Source organism: Chiloscyllium plagiosum, chromosome 5, assembly GCF_004010195.1.
Source record: "Chiloscyllium plagiosum isolate BGI_BamShark_2017 chromosome 5, ASM401019v2, whole genome shotgun sequence".
NCBI classification, from domain to species: Eukaryota; Metazoa; Chordata; class Chondrichthyes; order Orectolobiformes; family Hemiscylliidae; genus Chiloscyllium; species Chiloscyllium plagiosum.
The window spans coordinates 83,994,299-84,012,101 of NC_057714.1; the positions used below are offsets into that span (position 1 = coordinate 83,994,299).

Below are 17,803 nucleotides of genomic sequence, written 5' to 3' on the forward strand. Positions count from 1 at the left end.
GCTCCCCCCCCCCCCCCCCCCCCCCCCATCCCCCCAGCTCTAATACCCTTTCAATCTGACTTGAAAAGTCTGCCAACATCATTAAAGACCCCTCCCACTCCAATAATACTCTCTTCTAACCCCTCCCGCCAGGCATAAGCTACAGAAGCTTGATAAAGGTGAGGGAGAGGGTGATAGGTCAGAGTGGGGAGTGATGGACAGGTCCGGAGGGCGGTGCCAGGTTGGAGGATTATAGTAACTATGGTAAATATAGTCAGCTTTGTTTTAACTGGGACCTTCTGAACCAGAATTCTCGATAAACCGGTAAAAATTATATACCTGGAAGACAGGCGTTTACTCTATTATCACCACCTCTGCAATGTCCAATGTCGGAGGAGTTGTAGACAGTGAGGAAGGATGTGGCATTTTACAGCGGGATATAGATAAGCTGCAGGACTGGGCAGAAAGGTGGCAGATGGAGTTCAATGTAGCTAAGTGTGAGGTTAAGTGTGAGGTGATTCACTTTGGTATGAGTAACAAATAGATGGGGTACTGGGCTAATGGTCGGGTACTTGGTAGTGTGGATGAGCAGAGGGATTTGGTGTCCATGTACACAGATCTCTGAAAGTTGCCACCCAGGTAAATAGTGTGGTGAAGAAGGCATATGGCGTACTGGCTTTTATTGGTAGAGGACTTGAGTTCCGGAGTCCTGAGGTCATGTTGCAGTTGTATAAGACTCTGGTGTGGCCGCATCTGGAGTATTGTGTGCAGTTTTGGTCGCCATAATATCGGAAGGATGTGGAGGCACTGGAACAGGTGCAGAGGAGGTTTACCAGGATGTTGCCTGGTATGGTAGGAAGATTGTATAAGGAAAGGCTGAGGCACTTGGGGCTGTTTTCATTGGAGAAAAGAAGGTTTGGGATGACTTGATAGAGGTGTACAAGATGATTAGGGGTTTAGATAGGGTTGACCGTGAGAACCTTTTTCCACGTATGGAGTCAGCTATTATGAGGGGGCATAGCTTTAAATTAAGGGGTGGTAGGTATAGGACAGATGTTAGGGGTAGATTCTTTACTCAGCGAGTCGTCAGTTCAGGGCCAAAGGCCCTGTACTGCGCTGTATTTTTCTATGTTCTATGTAAAGTGAATCATCTCACACTTTTCCGCATTAAACTGCATTTGCCACCTCTCAGTCCAGATCTGCAGCTTATCTATGTCCCTCTATAACCTACAACATCTTTTGGCACTATCCACAACAGTACCAATCTAAGCGTCATCTGCAAACTTACTAACCCATCCTTCTACGCTCTCATTGTTGTTTATAATAATGACAAACAGCAGTGGACCCAAAACAAATCCTTGTGGTACACCAATAGTAACTGAACTCCAGGATGAACATTTCCCATTAACCACTATCCTCGGTCTTCTTTCAGCTAGCCAATTTCTGATCCAAACCGCTAAATCATCTTCAATTCCATGCCTCTGCATTTTGTGCAATAGCCTACCATGGGAAACCTTATCAAACACCTTACTGAAATCCATATACACCACATCAACCATTTACCTGTTTGGTCACCTTCTCAAAGAACTCAATAAAGTTTGTGAGGCACGACCTACCCTTCACAAAACAGTGTTGACTATCCCTAATCAACTTATTCCTATCGAGATGATTAAAAATCCTCTCTCTTATAACGTTAACAAAACACTTTACCCACAACAGAAGTAAGGCTCACTGGTCTATATTTACCACGGATGTTTCTACTCCCCTTCTTGAACAAGGGAACAACATTTGCTATCCTCCAGTCTTCTGGCATTATTCCTGCGGACAAAGCCAAAGTCTCAGCAATCTCCTCCCTGGCTTCCCAGAGAATCCTAGGATAAATCCCATCTGGCCCAGGGGATTTTATCTATTTGCACACTTCCCAGAATTTCTGACACCTCCTCCTTGTGAACCTCAATCCCATCTAGTCTAGTAGCCTGTTTCTCAGTATTCTCCTTGACAACATTGTCTTTTTCCAATGTGAATACTTACAAGAAATATTCATTTAGCGCTTCCCCTATCTCCTCTGACTCCACGCACAACTTCCCACTACTGTCCTTGATTAGCCCTAATCTTACTCCAGTCATTCTTTTATTCCTTATATACCTATAGAAAGCTTTAGGGGTTTCCCTGATTCTATCTTCTCATGTCCCCTCCTGGCTTTTCTTAGCTCTGGAACATCTCTTCAGATCTTTCCTGGCGACCTTGTAACTCTCAAGCACCCTGAGCCTTCACACCTCATTCTAATATAAGCTGCCTTTTTCATCTTGACAAGAGATTCAACTTCCTTAGTAAATCACAGCTCCCTCGCTCAACCATTTCCTCCTTGCCCGACAGGTACATACTTATCAAGGACCCGCCGTAGCTGTTCCTTGAATAACCTCTACATTTCAATTGTGCTCACCCCCTGCAGTTTCCTTCCCCATCCCATGCATCTTAAATCTTGTCTAATCGCATCCTAATTGCCTTTCCCCCCGCTATAACTCTTGCCCTCTGGTGGAGACCTATCTTTTTCCATTTCTAAAGTAAATGTAACTGAATTGTGGTCACGATCACCAAAGTGCTCACCTACCTCTAAATCTAACACCTGGCTGGGTCCATTACCCAGTACCAAATTTAATATGGTCTCACCCCTTGTTGGCCAATCTACATACTGTGTCAGCAAACCCTCCTGCACACAATGGACAAAAACTGACCCATCTAATGTACTTAAGCTATAGTATTCCCAGTCTATATTTGGAAAATTAAAGCCTCCCATAACAACTACCCTGTCACTCTCGCTCCTATTGAGGATCATCTTTGTTATCCTTTCCTCTAACTTTCTGGAACTATTCGGAGACTGATAGAAAACTCCCAACAGGGTGACCTTTCCTTTCCTGTTTCTAATCTCAGCCGACACTACCTCAGTAGACAAGTCCTCAAACGTCCTTTCTGCAGCCATAATACTGTCGTTGACTAACAATGCCACACCCCCACCTCTTTTACCATCTTCTCCGTTCTCACTGAAACATCTAAAGCCCGGAACCTGCAACAATCATTCATGTCCCTGCTCTCCCATGTCTCTGAAATGGCCACAACATCGAAATCCCAGGTACTGACCCATGCTGCAAGTTCACCCACCTTATTCCAGATGCTCCTGGCTTTGAAATAGACACACTTCAAACCAACTTCTTGCTGGCCAGTGCCCTTTTGTGACCCTGAAACATTATTTCGGACCTCCCTACTCTCAACCTCCTCTATACTCGAACTACAATTTAGGTTCCCACTCCCCTGCTGAATTAGTTTAAAACTGGGTAGGAACCAGGTGACTCATTAATGGTTTTCATTAAATAACTAACAGGCTAAATTCACAGGCTCCATATCACAAACAAAACTCAGATATTAGCACTATAGTTTGAGTTAGTCAGTTGCTGTTCATGGCATTGTATTATTTCCTAAAATGATAAAACAATATGCACTAACAAGACCATAAGAAATAGGAACAGGAGTAGGCTGATTGGCCCTCGAGCCTGCTCCGTCATTCAACAGCATCATGGCTAATCCGATACCTCACATCCACTGTCCTGCCCTTTCACTGTAATCCTCGATTCCTACTGATCAAGAATCTATCTCAGCCTTAAATATACGCAAGGACTCTGTAGCCACACCTCTCAATAGCAACGAGTTCCAAAGATTCACAACCTTCTGAGAGAGAAGAAATTTCTCCTCACCTGAGTGCCCCATTATTCTGAGACTATGCCCGCTCGTCCTAGATTCTTCTTTGAGAGGAAACATCTTTTCAGCATTTACCCTGTCAAAACCCTCAAGAATCCTCTACTTCAATGAGATAATCTCTCATTCTTTTAAATGCCAATGAGTAGAGTCCCAACATGTTTGTTCATAAGACAACTTTTCCATACCAAGATTATCCTAGTGAACCTTCTTTGACCTGCCTCCAAATAAATTATGTCTTTAATGAAATAAGGGAACCAAAACTGATTACAGTATGCCTGATGTGGTCTCATAGACACTGTAGAGCTGCAGTAAGACATCCCCCACTCTTATACTGGAATCCCCTTGAAGTAAGGATCAACATTCCATTAGCCTCCCTGATTATCTGTGCTCGCTTTCCATTTGTCGCACACAAGTACCTCCGAGTCCTTTTGTGTTGTAGCTTTCTGCAGTTTTTCTCCATTTAAATAATATTGTGTTCTTGTTCTCCTTTCCAAAATGAACAATACACATTTTCAAACACTGTTCTCCATTTGCCAACTTTTTTCTGACTGACAACCTATCAATAGTTCTCAGGAAATTAACTGCATCTTCCTTGCAACTTGCCTTTCCATCTATACTTGTGTTGCCTGAAAATTTGGCTACAAGACATTTGCTTCTGTCCTCTAAGTCATTAATACATACTGTAAACAGCTGTGGTCTTAGCACTTACACTAGTGGAACTCCACTATAGAAAAAAAAACCTTTATCCCCACATGCTGTTTCGTGACCATTAGCCAATTCTCCATCCATGCCAACATACTACCTCCATCACCACAGGCTCTTGTCTTATGACTTAACCTTTTGTGTGGTACTTTGTCAAGTGCCTTTTGGAAGTCCAAATACAACATGTCTACTGGTTCTTCACTCTCCACTCTGGTTCAGACTTCCTCGAAAAACTCTCATAAGTTAGTCTGATGCGATTTACTTTTCATGACACCATCCCGACTCTACTTGATAATGATTTTCCAAATGTGCCACTATTACTTCCTTGATAATTGATTCCAATACTTTTCCAACAATAGATGTTCATTTAATTGGCTGACAGTTACTCTCCCTTTTTGAATCAGGGTGTTCCATGGGCAGTTTTCCAATCCTCTGGTAATTCTCCAGAATCCAAGGATTTTTTTGAAAATTACAGCCAATGCAGCCAGTATCTCTGTAGCTCTTTCTTTTAAAGGATGCAAGCCACCAGGGCCGGAGGACTTACCCCATCGCATCATTAGACAACCATTTGAGGTCTGCTGGGTTTAACCAAAAAGCTGGTATTATCAGCACATATCGAAGTTTAAAGCACTGAAAGAACAAGGTCACCAAAACTACTGAAAAGGTAGGGAACTGAAACCAACTTTTAGCACACTGAGAGACCTATAACATAGCACGTGGAAAATAATAATACCGATGAAGACAAGAAAAGAATTAGAAAACATTAAATACTGATTCACACATCAGAAAGAAATTTTGATCTTATAGAGAGAGGTTATTATGACTCAGATTTAGGCCAGTTTCATTTTAAACTAACACCCCACTTCATCTAAAAAACTGGTTTCTGGAGTATTAATCACTTAATATGTAGAAGTGGAACTCCAATTCCCAACTGCAATTTCAGCCAATAGTTTTCAACCTCACTTTGTATGTATAATTTGTAATGTACCTGTTACTCATTTCATTGCCAGTTAAGTGTCAAACATTGCATAGACCTTCACTACAAGTGACAACTTGCATCTAGATTAGGAACAAAGGAACACCACAATACCTTTTATCCACCCCAACCCCAGAACCCCAGATGCCACTGGTAACCAGAAATCTATCAATCTCTATCTTAAATATACTCAGAGACTAAGCTTTCCCAGCCCTCAGTGTAGAGAATTCAAAGTGTTCACAACATTGAGCAAAAACTTTCTCCTCATCACAGACGTAAGTGGCATTCCCTTACTTTTAAATTGACCCCTGGTTCTAGACTCCCTAAACAGGGAAACTATCTTTCCTGTATCTACCTTGTCTATCTTTAAGTATTGTGTAAGTTTGAATAAGATAACCTCTCATTCTTCAAAACTATCGAATACACAGGTCCAGTTTGCCCAATCTCTCTTCTAATACCATGAAAATGCCAGGCTATGACCATCTCCAATAAAAGATGATCGCACCACTGCTCCTTGACATTCAATGGTGCAACCATCACCGAATCCCCAACTACCAACACCCTAGGGTTTATCATTGATCAGAAATTCAACTGGACTCATAACATAAACACAGTGGCTACAAGGGCAGATCAGAGCCTAGGAATACTGTGGAAAGTAAATTACCTCCTAACTTCACAAATCTTGTCTATCATCGACAAGGAGAAAGTGAGGATGCTGGAGATCGGAGCTGAAAACGTGTTGCTGGAAAAGCGCAGCAGGTCAGGCAGCATCCAAGGAACAGGAGAATCGACGTTTCGGGCCTGAAGAAGGGCTTATGCCCGAAACTTTGATTCTCCTGTTCCTTGGATGCTGCCTGACCTTCTGCGCTTTTCCAGCAACACATTTTCAGCCATCATCTACAAGGGAAAAGTCAGGAGTGTGATGGAATGCTCCCCACTTGTCTGGATGAGTGCAGCTCCAACAACACTAAAGACACTTGACGCCATCAAGGACAAAGCAGCCCACTTGATTGGCACTACATCCCACAAGCATCTACTCTCTCCACCACTGACGTTCAGTAGCAGCCGTGTGTACTATTTATAAGATGCATGCAGAAATTCATCAAAGATCCTCAGACAGCACCTTCCAAACCCACGACCACTTCCACCTGAAAGGACCACAGCAACAGATATAGGTACACCACCACCTGTAAGTTCCCCTCCAAGCCACTCACTGTACTGACTCGGAAATATATTGCATTCCTTCACTGTCACTGGGTCAAATTCCTGGAAATCCCTCCCTAATGGCGCCCTCTCAAAGGCAGCTAGGGATGGGCAATAAATGCTGGCCAGCAGCGCCACCCACATCCCATAAATGAATTTTAAAAATTGTGATATATTAGGACATGGTGATATGTTAGGACATGCTGATATAAAAAAATGGAGGTAAAGTTGGGTGTTTTGAAAAGCATTAAGATAGATAAGTCCACAGGGCCTAACGGGATCTATCCCAGAATTCTAAGGGAGGTGAGTGAGGAAATTGCTGGGCCTTGTATGAAATCTTTTATCTCTTTAGTCACAGGAGAAGTCTCAGAGAATTGGAAAATAGCCAATGTTGATCCTTTGATTAAGAAGAGCAACACAGATAATTGAGGAATTTACAGGCCAATGAGCCTTACGTCAGTAAGAATATTATTGGAGAAGATTCTTAGGGACAGAATTTATTCACTTTCGGAAAAATATGAACTTATTAGCAACATGTAGCATGGTTCTGTGTGTCTCACAAATGTAAATGAGTTTTTTGAGGAAGTGATAAAGATCATTGATGAGGGCAGGATGGTGGATATTGTCTATACGGATTTTAGCAAGGTCTTTGATTAAGTTCCTCATGGCTGACTAATACAGAAGGTGAAGTCACATGCGATCCACCATGAGCTAGTAAGATGGGTACAGAACTGACGTGGTCATAGAAGACAGTGAGTAACAGTGAAAGGGTGCTTTTCTGCTGCAGATATGTAACTTATGGTGTTCCACAGGGATCAGTGCTGGGACCCATTGTTTGTAATACATATAAATGACTTAACGGAGAATGTAAGTGCTCTGATTAATGAATTTGTGTATGGTACAAAGGTTGGGGCATATGGTGGAGAGATTTGCCAGAGGATACAGCAGGATAGAGATAAGTTGGATACTTGGACAGAGAAATAGCAGATGGAACTTAACATAGAACATTACAGCACAGTACAGGCCCTTCGGTCCTCGATGTTGCGCTGACCTGTCATACCAATCTGAAGTCCATCTAACCTACACTATTCCATGTACGTACATATGCTTGCCCAATGATGACTTAAATGTACTTAAAGTTGGCGAATCTACTACCATTGCAGACAAAGCATTCCATACCCTTACTACTATCTGAGTAAAGAAACTACCTCTGACATCTGTCCAATATCTATCACCCCTCACTTTAAAGCTATGCCCCCTTGTACTCGCCGTTACCATATTTGGAACTTGATCCAACAAATGTAAGGTGATGTATTTTGCAAGGTCTAATGCAGGAGGGAAGTATAAAGTAAATGGCACACTCTTAGAAGCATTAATGTATAGAAGGATCTCGACATATAGGCCCACTGTTCCCTGAAAGTAGCAGCAAATGGGTAATGTGTTCAAGAAGACTTATAGCATTCCTGCCTTCATTGTTTGGGATACAGATTATAAAAATTGGCAAGTCATGTTGCAGCTGCATAGAACTTTAATTAGGCTACATTTGGAACATTGTGTGAGATTCTGGAAGGATGTGGAGGCTTTGGAGAGGGTACAGAAAAGGTTTACCAGGATGTTGCCTGGTCTGGAAGATGTTAGCTATGAGGACAGATTGGATAAACTTGGTTTGTCTTCAATGGAACACTGGAGACAAAGGGACAATCTGACAAAAGTTTACAAAATTATGAGAAGCGTAGACAGAATGGATAGTCACAGTCTTTTACCGTCACTTACTAGGGGACATTGGTTCAAGGTCAAAGGGAGAAAGTTGAAAGCAAATGTGAGGGGCAAGTTATTTACACAGAAGGTTTTAAGTGCCCGGAATGCGTTGCCAGAGGAGGTGGTAGAAGCAGATGCAATGATGACATTTAACAGGCATCTTGACAGATACATGAATAGGCTGAGAATAGAGTGATATGGGCCACGTGCAGGTAAAGGGTCTTTGGTTTAGAAAAGGCATCATGTGTTGGTGCAGGCTATGCAAGCCAAAGGTCCTGTTCCTGTGCTGTACTCTTCTTTATCCTGGGTAGTGAGAAGTATATCTGTGTTGGCAAGCATTGCACTTTAGAGGTGTGTTGCAGACATAATAAGAAGTAGGAAACTGCACGTTCCAGCTCAGAGAAAGCTTCCATGCAACTCCCCAAATTGAATTCAACATTTTGTTATAATGAATTGGAGTTAAACTAAGAGCTGCAAAATAACATCAAGAACAATTGCATTAAGAGAAAAAAATTTAAAATCTACAAAAAAAGTAAATTCTAAAAGTTTCCAGGAAGAATTTACTACATGCTAGAGTGGGACTCAACAGATTAAATGCTTACTTTCTGAGCTAAATGGGTTGATTAACCTCGCATAAATGATCACATAGCTAAAAGGGTTCTTAAACTCTGAACCATTAGCCTTGTATTTCTGGCTAATTAATTTGTAAATCCTGCAAGCTCTGAGAGGTTGAGGTTGAGCAAAGCAAACATTACAGAAGTCTAAACTGATAAGCAATCGATAGATTTTTAAAAAAAAATTGTTCATATAATGTAGGCATCAAGGCAAGACCAGCATTTATTGCCCTCTCCGAATTGTTCCTGAGGTGATGTCATGTCTATTATTCCCCTGTATTTGCTGGGTGACTTGCACATTAAGAATGGAGTGCATTGTGAATTTACTGTTTTTTCCCAGAAAGATTTGGCATTATGTCTATTGCTTCTTTTCCAACTTAAAAAGAGACAGAATGCACTCTGTTTGTTTCAAATAGGTTCATGTTCCACCAGTGAGAATTTTACATTCTTCTATTGTCCAAGAACCCCTGGAGCATTAGAAAATTGATATTCAAGTGGCTAAGGTACACTTTTACTTCTGGAAATGCTGTCCTCGTACAACTAAGCAGACGTCTCATTGAAGAATAGCTGTTAAAGAGTCTAATGGAAACCATCCCTCAGTGGACATGAATCTGGCTACAAGTTTGCTACCAGTCTAACCGCACACACCATAAAGACAACTTCAAAAACTTCAAATCTTTCATTTGTGTATTCTCTTCACTTTGAGAGCACAGATACATTGTAAAGATTGTTTATTGGGAGATGTACACATGTTTTCTGGGTCACCCAAAAATGAACAGCAGAATCAATTCCATCACTCCATATTTACCCAAAACAAACAAATATATGAATGAAAACTTTATACTCATCTGAAACAGTTTTGATTATAAAAAGTTTTCCTGTCTATATAAACTGCAAAACATACCGTGAATGGTTTGGCAGAGCCTTTGTCATCTTTGCTTGAAATGATTTTTGCATTCTTTCTGGTTTCTCTGAGGCGTTCAAGTGATGGTGGCTTGATGAATATTACATATGGTTTAAATTCCAATGTCCTCAGATGTTTTATTGTCTGAAACATTTAAGTAGTGTAATGTTGTTTTACTTCTCAGCAGATCAGGTTGCATTCATATTGAAAAGTTAAGTTGACCTCTAACATGCTACAAACAAATACATTGTACAACTGAAGTGACTTAAACGCATCTCACTGATTTCTGAAGAAGTATAGAAAGGTTTTTATTTGCAGAATCATTGCAAAAATGTTTTTATTTATTTGTTCTGACAATATGGACGATGTTAGCAAAGCTGTGATTAGTACACATCTTTTGTTTCCCAGAGATCATGGTCGAGGTTGCTCCAGAGGATATTTATTAGAGCCAATGACATGTAATATAACTAGAATCAAATCAGCAAAGGAGTGAGATTCCTTCTCTGATGATCATTTATGAGCCACTTGGGTTTTTATGACAATCTGTCTACATTTGTAATCATTTTCTGTGCACGAGCTCAGAAATTACCCTCCTCTGCTTCGCCAATGTCCACAGGAATGTAGAGATCTCTGTTAAACCATTATTTATTAACAGTTAAATTCCCAGGACACACTGCATAATCTTTTTGTTGTGCTGTCATCAATAGCATTCATTTGCAACCAAAAGAATGCTTCATTCTCAGTTGACAGCAGTTTCAGTGGTAGTTATTTGCTATTACAGACCAATGTTTAAGAAATTTCTTTAAGGATGCACTGACAGGTGACAAGCATATGCCACAGCATCCTCAGATTAAGTATAGTTCAGAAAAATGAATCCTACGTTGTTGAGGGTTTAGCACCTGTCAACCACTCAAACTTTTCTGAAGAAACTGCCTCTCACATTTTGGAGGCATGCTCTAATTCTTACATCTGGCGTCAAGGAAAGAGAATACAGTGAACGACTTCACACATAAATTTATCAGCTTCCTTCGTAAGTGACTAAACAACATTCCAGAAGTTAGGCCTAGGATACATCTGGCTTAGTCTGTGACAATGGTGGTGCTCATCTATTCACCCTATTCAGTCAAAACAACACTCTAGAAAGTTTTAGTTCCAAGCCATTGCCAGATGGTGTGTCACGGTGTTCCTGTTGCTTCACATTTCTTCGAGCTTGTAGATATAGGTAGTAAACTACTGTCTATAATGCAATAATAAATGATTTGAATACGTCTCTAATGATGGCCTTAGTTTTTAGGTAAAATTGATGACTGTGATGGTTGAGTGCAGAAAACATTAGCTTTCACAGTCATTTCTCCACTGACACTAACTGCAATCTGTCTGCATATGCATAAATGCACTGCAGTCCACGTAAACTGCCAACAACTAGAAAGCACTGCACTGATAAGAATATAACCTCTAATGTATTTTCTCTGTTAAGAATAGTTAAGAAAGTTGTACTTCACGAATGAACTGGAACTAGATTTTTCAATGGTGTACTAAGCTATATCTACTACTGAAGAACCACTCTGGAAACCTCGCATTATATTTTTGTAATTCCAATTTTTTTTACCATTCTAAAAAGGAAAGAGCATTTTTTAAATAAATAATAAAGTTTATATTTCAGCTTCTAATTTGTGTATACTAATTAATGTTAATTTTTGTAAATTTTATAAACGTGATCAATAAGTTCATTTTATTTTTTGGATTGTTGCCTGAGTGAGTTCTTCAATGTGATTGGCTTCCGACTTTGCTTGATTACATCATTATTGTTGGATACCTGGGGATCCCTTTGATTTGGTGCCAGATTCAAATTCATGCAAGGAAAAGGGAAATCCATGCCACAGAGATCGTCAATCATTGCAGGCGCATTATTTGAGGTCATAGTTAAGTCCCATCACTTCACCATTGTCTGCAACTACCAAGATTATGGGTGGTGGCTGAGGGTGCTGCAGTTATGAATAATCTTAACTTCCCTCATCCTTTGAGCAGCTAAGATTAGATTCTTACTCCAATTTTTTTTTCAAATCTGTTATTTCCATTACATTCATTTTGAGGGACTACAGGACTATACTGTTTTCGCGGTATGACTTCTGTGAATTTTCCACCCTTGTGCATGCCAGCTCTTGTAGCCAGACTATATTTGACAAGGGATGTCTGGGTTCTGCTGGATTAGCGACGCCGACAAATTTTACTGCTCTCTGAAGTGGTTTTCACTCATCAGCATAAATGAAACATACAACACAAGACTTTGAGTAGTGCAGTCAAAATACCCTCCAGGATTACCAATTAGTTCATTAGAACAGCAAATTGTCTCTCTCGGCACACCCATCCATGACTGAATGTTTTGTCCCTATTGGGAGTGGGCACTTAGGCAAGCAGGCTTGAATAGTCCGAGCACTAGCTGGCAGGCCAGTTCTCTGTCTCTATGTTGCCAAGAGATGCATGCAAGCATTTTTGAGAAAGTAGGATGGGCTACCTGCCTGCAAATGTCAAGATTATTTATTTCATTCTTTGATAGGACATAGGCACTGTAGGCAAGGCCAGCATTTAGCACTCATTTCTAATCGCCTTAGGAAGATCATGGTGAACGCCCTTCTTTAACGGCTGCAGTCCATTTTGTGTAGGCACATCTACAGTGAAAGATTGGCAAAATAGTTCCAAGACAGGATGGCATGTGGTTTGGAGTAGAATTTGCAAATGGTGGTGTTCCCATGCATCTACTGCTCATGTTCTCTGAGATGATGATAATGGTTGCAGGTTTGTCAAAGCAGCTTTGATGAGTTGCTATAAGCATCTTGTAGACACTGCTGCCACTCTGCATCAATTATGGAGGAAGTGAATGTTGAAGGAAGTGGATGGGGTGCCAATCAAGCGGGCCACTTTATCCAGAGGCCAAGGTTACTGACATTGACACATACGCACTGTATACACTTTAGATCAGACGTGTGCAGATTTCAGAGGGGGACGTGGCTGGAGAAGTAAGAGAAAGAGATCAGAATGGGGTGGGGGAAAAAAAGATCAGGATGGGATGGGGGAAAGAGATTAGGATGGGGAAGGTGGAACAGAGTGCAATCTGGGAGAGAACCAGAGAGACGGAGGTGGGTAACAGACCTGGGGAGAGGGGTGTGGTGTGCTGCGAGTGAAATGAAGGGCCCAGAAGCTGGGGCAGTGTGGAAGGGAAATATGCCAGATGTTGTAATCCCATCCCAGTGACTGACAAAAGTCACAGCTGCCCGAATTTCTAGGTCTGCGACTCTTTACAAGGAACAAAGGGGACATCTCTCATCCTCGACATATAAATGCATCTAGGATGCAACTGATGCCATTTTCCCTAGATCACAGCTCTTCATATTGTTTCACCAAGAAGAGGGCAGCCCAGCAGCTCGGACAATGGAATTCACCACTATCACTAACTTCCCCCACGTGCAGGGTGCTTTCAACTGCACCTATATTGCCCTATTGAGAATGTCCTATTACCAATCTGCATGGCTGTTAACAGTAAAGATTTCCATCCATCAATGACCACTGATACCCAATTCTGGAGGTCTGTGCCAAATATCTTGGGAATTACCATGACGTTTACACACTAAAGTCGTCACAGGGTCTGGCCTGCTGTATTCGTTCTCTGAACATAGAGGGATGGCTGCTAGGAGACCAGGGTTATCCTCTCCAAATATAGCTCATGACAAATTTATGAAACCCTCAGTTGCTAAATGAAGATACACATTTCCACTACTAGGGCCATAGAGGAACAGAGCACAGATCTCCTTAAAATGAAGCTTTGATTCTAGGACTGCTCCAGCAGGGCCTTGAAGTTTGCTCAGAAACTGTCCTACATCATTATGAACACAATTGGAGTGATAGGAGGTAGGGCAATGTCCTGAATGCAGAATAAATGAGAGAATTGACAGCAATTTGCTGAGGATGAAAATTAAGGTGAGGGCAGGGATCAGGACATTGAATGGGAGGTACACACGAGAGCCCAACACAGCAATGTATTGGGCCTGAGAAGCCAGAGATAATTTCACTGAAACCAGCTTGCACCACAAATGAGCCGAGTCTGGATTTCCTTCAACAGTTTTAACATTCTGTTTGGGGATATGGCAAACAGGCCCTGCTGATTCCACTTTCAAGTATCTGTACATTACATGCTCTATTGAGCATTAATAATAAACCAGCAGTGAACTGAGGAGGAGCCACCATATGGTAGTGAACCAGCACCACACAGTGCTCAGGTTAGGTAGTTCTTAAGGCTTCAGTCAGCAAATCATATCCAAGTGTGGAACAGTGAATTTTTTTAACGATAGCCAGTACGTTGAGTGGAATGTTGAGACATCTACTTCTGTCCCATCTATCATTGGTTAGCATTCAATATTTCAGAGTATGTGTTGACTGCTAAACTGCTGTGAAACACTTTAGCATCCTGTAGGACAAAGTCAAACCTGTGAGAGGCAGCACTTGGTGCTTCAATGGAGAATGGAAATGTGAGTTGTCCATTGTACAGCATCCAGCCAAGAGTTACTCTCTTGGAAAGCTGCTATAGAGAGTGAACCTTTTCCTCCAGAGATGTATGGAATCAGTCAAGGTCAGTGCAATGATCAGAGCAGAATGGCATGTGCCAAGCTGCAACAAAGTGTAACTGAAGTCATCAATATTACTTTTCAACGAAAATTGACATCAAAGTTACCTGCAATCAAGGAAATGATTGCTTATGAGGAAAGAAGTTGTAATGTTGGCCATTACAACTTCTTTCATCCTTGGAATGTCTAAAGAGGTTGCTCATCTCTTACAAGGGTGTGAGATTTAATCAGGTCTAAAAGTGACAAAGACACAAGGGCAAACATTTGAACTGGAGATACAATTATAAAAGTGCAAGGTTATTTACAGTGATGTTCCACCTGTGCAACCTGTGTTCTCAGAATGTTTCTTTTAATCTCTGTCTAAATGCAGTCTCAACATCTGCAGCTGGGATGGGCAGTACCTGCTCAGTAGTTGGCCCTGTTGTCGGGAATGTTGGGTGGTCATATCCAGAGGCATTCAGACCTAGAGGGCTCAGGCCTACTGAAAATGTCCTGCTCTGATGCAGGATCCCCTTCCTCGGCTAGACTTGCAGGGGCTGGGCATTTCCGAAGAGTACTGAGAGGAAGCTGATGGGAATCTTCCGTATGGCTCCTCCTTTTGAGTGCCTACCAAGATCTACATGTTTCCCTCAGAAGAAGGAGGTGGTTAAGGTCCTCCTAACCCTCTTTAAGTACCTAAAGCTAGAGTGATAGTGTGCAGGTCCATACAGAGATGCCGTATGCATGGCAGTCATCACACTGTCCATGGAGTATGGAGTCACCCAGATGTACTCATGTCAGACAAAGCAAGGTGCTGATAATTGATCTAACTTATCAACTTCCCCTGACAAACCTTCCAACTGTTCCTGTATCATCCTGTGCATTTTGGCAAAGTTATTAATCGACACAATGGGATACTCTTCTTTCTGGGGCTGAGCACATCTCCAGCTGTCCTCAGTGCCAGAGACCGAGGGCATTTCTTTGTTGGTGAGTTCTGGAGACATGTCAGTGATGTGCCCACCAGATTGTACTGCTGAGGAAGGTGCAGGCAAAAGCCTTGCCAGTGCATCTCCTAAGGATTCAGTGGCTTCCCTCCGAGGAATGGAATTGGACCTGAGGGTCTCTGCCACAGGTCTTTTCTGAGCAGAGGGTTGCTGGGTGCCATTAGTATCTGCATAAGAGAAAAGGGGGTCTGTTTGTGTACAAGGGATAAAAGCTTGTATCAATTAATAATGAGTTAGCACTAATGCTATTAGGAGAGCAACCCCCCCAGCAGAGCACATTGAAGCTTAATGAATTAGATGACCATCCACGTCAGTGATGCTCTCCTCCAGCTAACCCAAATATTTTATCTTCATGGAAAGGGAGGAACTTGATATCTACCATCCCTGTGTCTCTGAGCCTGGTGCTGTACCAATTTTTCTGCAAGGAGACAAAAGGGCGATATTAATTTGACGCAAGTAGAAGAAAGAGCAGCCAGTGGTGAGAAAGGAGCATGAGAGCTGGTGAAGTGTCCCAGTGTATAAGTCAGGAGGGCAGGAATGGTTAGTAGTCTGAGAGGATGAGATGGGTGAGAGATGTTGAGTAGATATGATTTGTGCAATAGTGAGAGTTGTAGTCCATGAACCTTGGTGAGATGTATGTGTAGTAGCAGAATTAGTGCGAATGTGAGGTGACAGAGAGAAGATGGTGGCCTTGCAGAGTGCAGAAGATCATAGACCTTTTTCTGCATGGCTGTACGTTCCTTTTTACCCAGAGCTGCATTGCACTGGGCCATTATCTTGGTCTAGGCTGGCTGACTGGTTGTGTTGCCTCCTATGCTGGCCCTCTCCACTCCCCAGTCCTCAGCACCTCCAGTTCTCTGTCCACAAAACAGGTAGCCCACTTACTTTTTTGTGCCATTTTCTTCGTGATACTGCTAGAGCACCAGTGTTAAGGACAGTTCCTGACTTTCAGAATCTGAAGTGCTGTGCAGCTAGGCTCTACTCACTGAAATGAATGGCATAAAGACCTGGCAGCGATGAGCACTTCTGTTTTCCCAGCCACATGATTGTAAGAGAAGGGTGTCGAACAGCGTGGTTGAATAATTAATGATTGTAGAAAAGTCACTGTGAGCCAAGGCAGACCAAGCACCATGAATCACACTTGAAAAAACTGACTGAAAATAGGAAAATTTTGCCCTTTGATTCTTTGCCGAGTACAAGCTAGCCGTGATTAAGATATTGCACTGTTTCAATAATTCTAAAATTCCAGGAATGAGAAAGTTGGTCGAGTTTACATAGACACCTACTATTGGAAACTGCATAAAGAACACCAATGCAAATTTAAATAAAAACAGAATGCAGTAATTACATGGAGATTTAATCAATTCTTAAAAAGAGAACACACAGGTTGACATTTCAGATAGGTATCAGAACTAGCATAGAACAGTCATCGAAGGCTCCTGCCATTTCAGATGCTGACAAAATGTGTATTTCCAGTTTTCATGGTTTCTCTTCCTAATGTGACAGACTTGACTACGCATGTCATTTTACACAGCTTTTCCAGTATTGAAAGGCATAGTGAATTTAATGTCCCACTATGTCTTAAAAAAAGGAAGCAGACATCACCTCATTATAACTTGGGAAAAGCCTCACAAACTGTAGCAATTTAGTTTTTGCTATTTTTAAACTGTCACCAGTAAAGACAGCAAGCTTGTTTAAATTTCTTGGTTGACCTATGTTCAAACACATTTATACCACATTATCTACAATAAAAAAAAAGGTGGCTGGAAACTTGTTTTGCATTTTTCACAAAGAACACACACAGACAAAGTGAAATGCTTTGGAGGTAGAACAAATCAAACTGATATTCAGGTTATACGTACTGTAGAGAGCGGGCCAAGTGCAATATCACATTGGTTTGAATAGATCCCAATGTAAACTTTTCAAAGGCAGTTACATAGTTTATCAAATATGGATAGTACCCCAAGACTAAACACTAGTTCTGTAGCAATCATCTGAACATAAAGAATTCAAGTTCCAGTTAACCTGCCTCACGTATCTTGTGTATTTTAAAGTCAATGTTACACAAAATAATTAGCTTACTTATGTTAGCAATAAGGTGGTAATTGAAAAGCAAGCTCATAGCCTTTCTAATAAGTCTCTGAAAGAATGTAATCACTGCATTGTATGTAAAAAAAAAGTCCAAAACATTGTTTGAAGGAAAACTGAAGACATTTTCAACAGTACTCATTCCTCACCACCCACTGTGTGACAACAGACAAAATCTGACAAAACAGAGAAATGAATGGCAGTTAATATATAAGTCCAATCAG

At 41.4% G+C, this 17,803-nt stretch overlaps 1 protein-coding gene across 9 annotated transcripts in view; it reads right to left on the reverse strand.

Moving 5' to 3' along the window:
- mpp7a (membrane palmitoylated protein 7a) overlaps positions 1 to 17,803 on the reverse strand; it is a 429,268-nt gene that overhangs the window by 7,429 nt on the left and 404,036 nt on the right. For all 9 annotated transcript variants that reach the window (XM_043690509.1, XM_043690504.1, XM_043690506.1 and 6 more), the window contains one exon: positions 9,890 to 10,033. In XM_043690509.1, the coding sequence (XP_043546444.1) occupies positions 9,890 to 10,033 (144 nt within the window). The remainder of the gene's footprint in view (positions 1 to 9,889; positions 10,034 to 17,803) is intronic.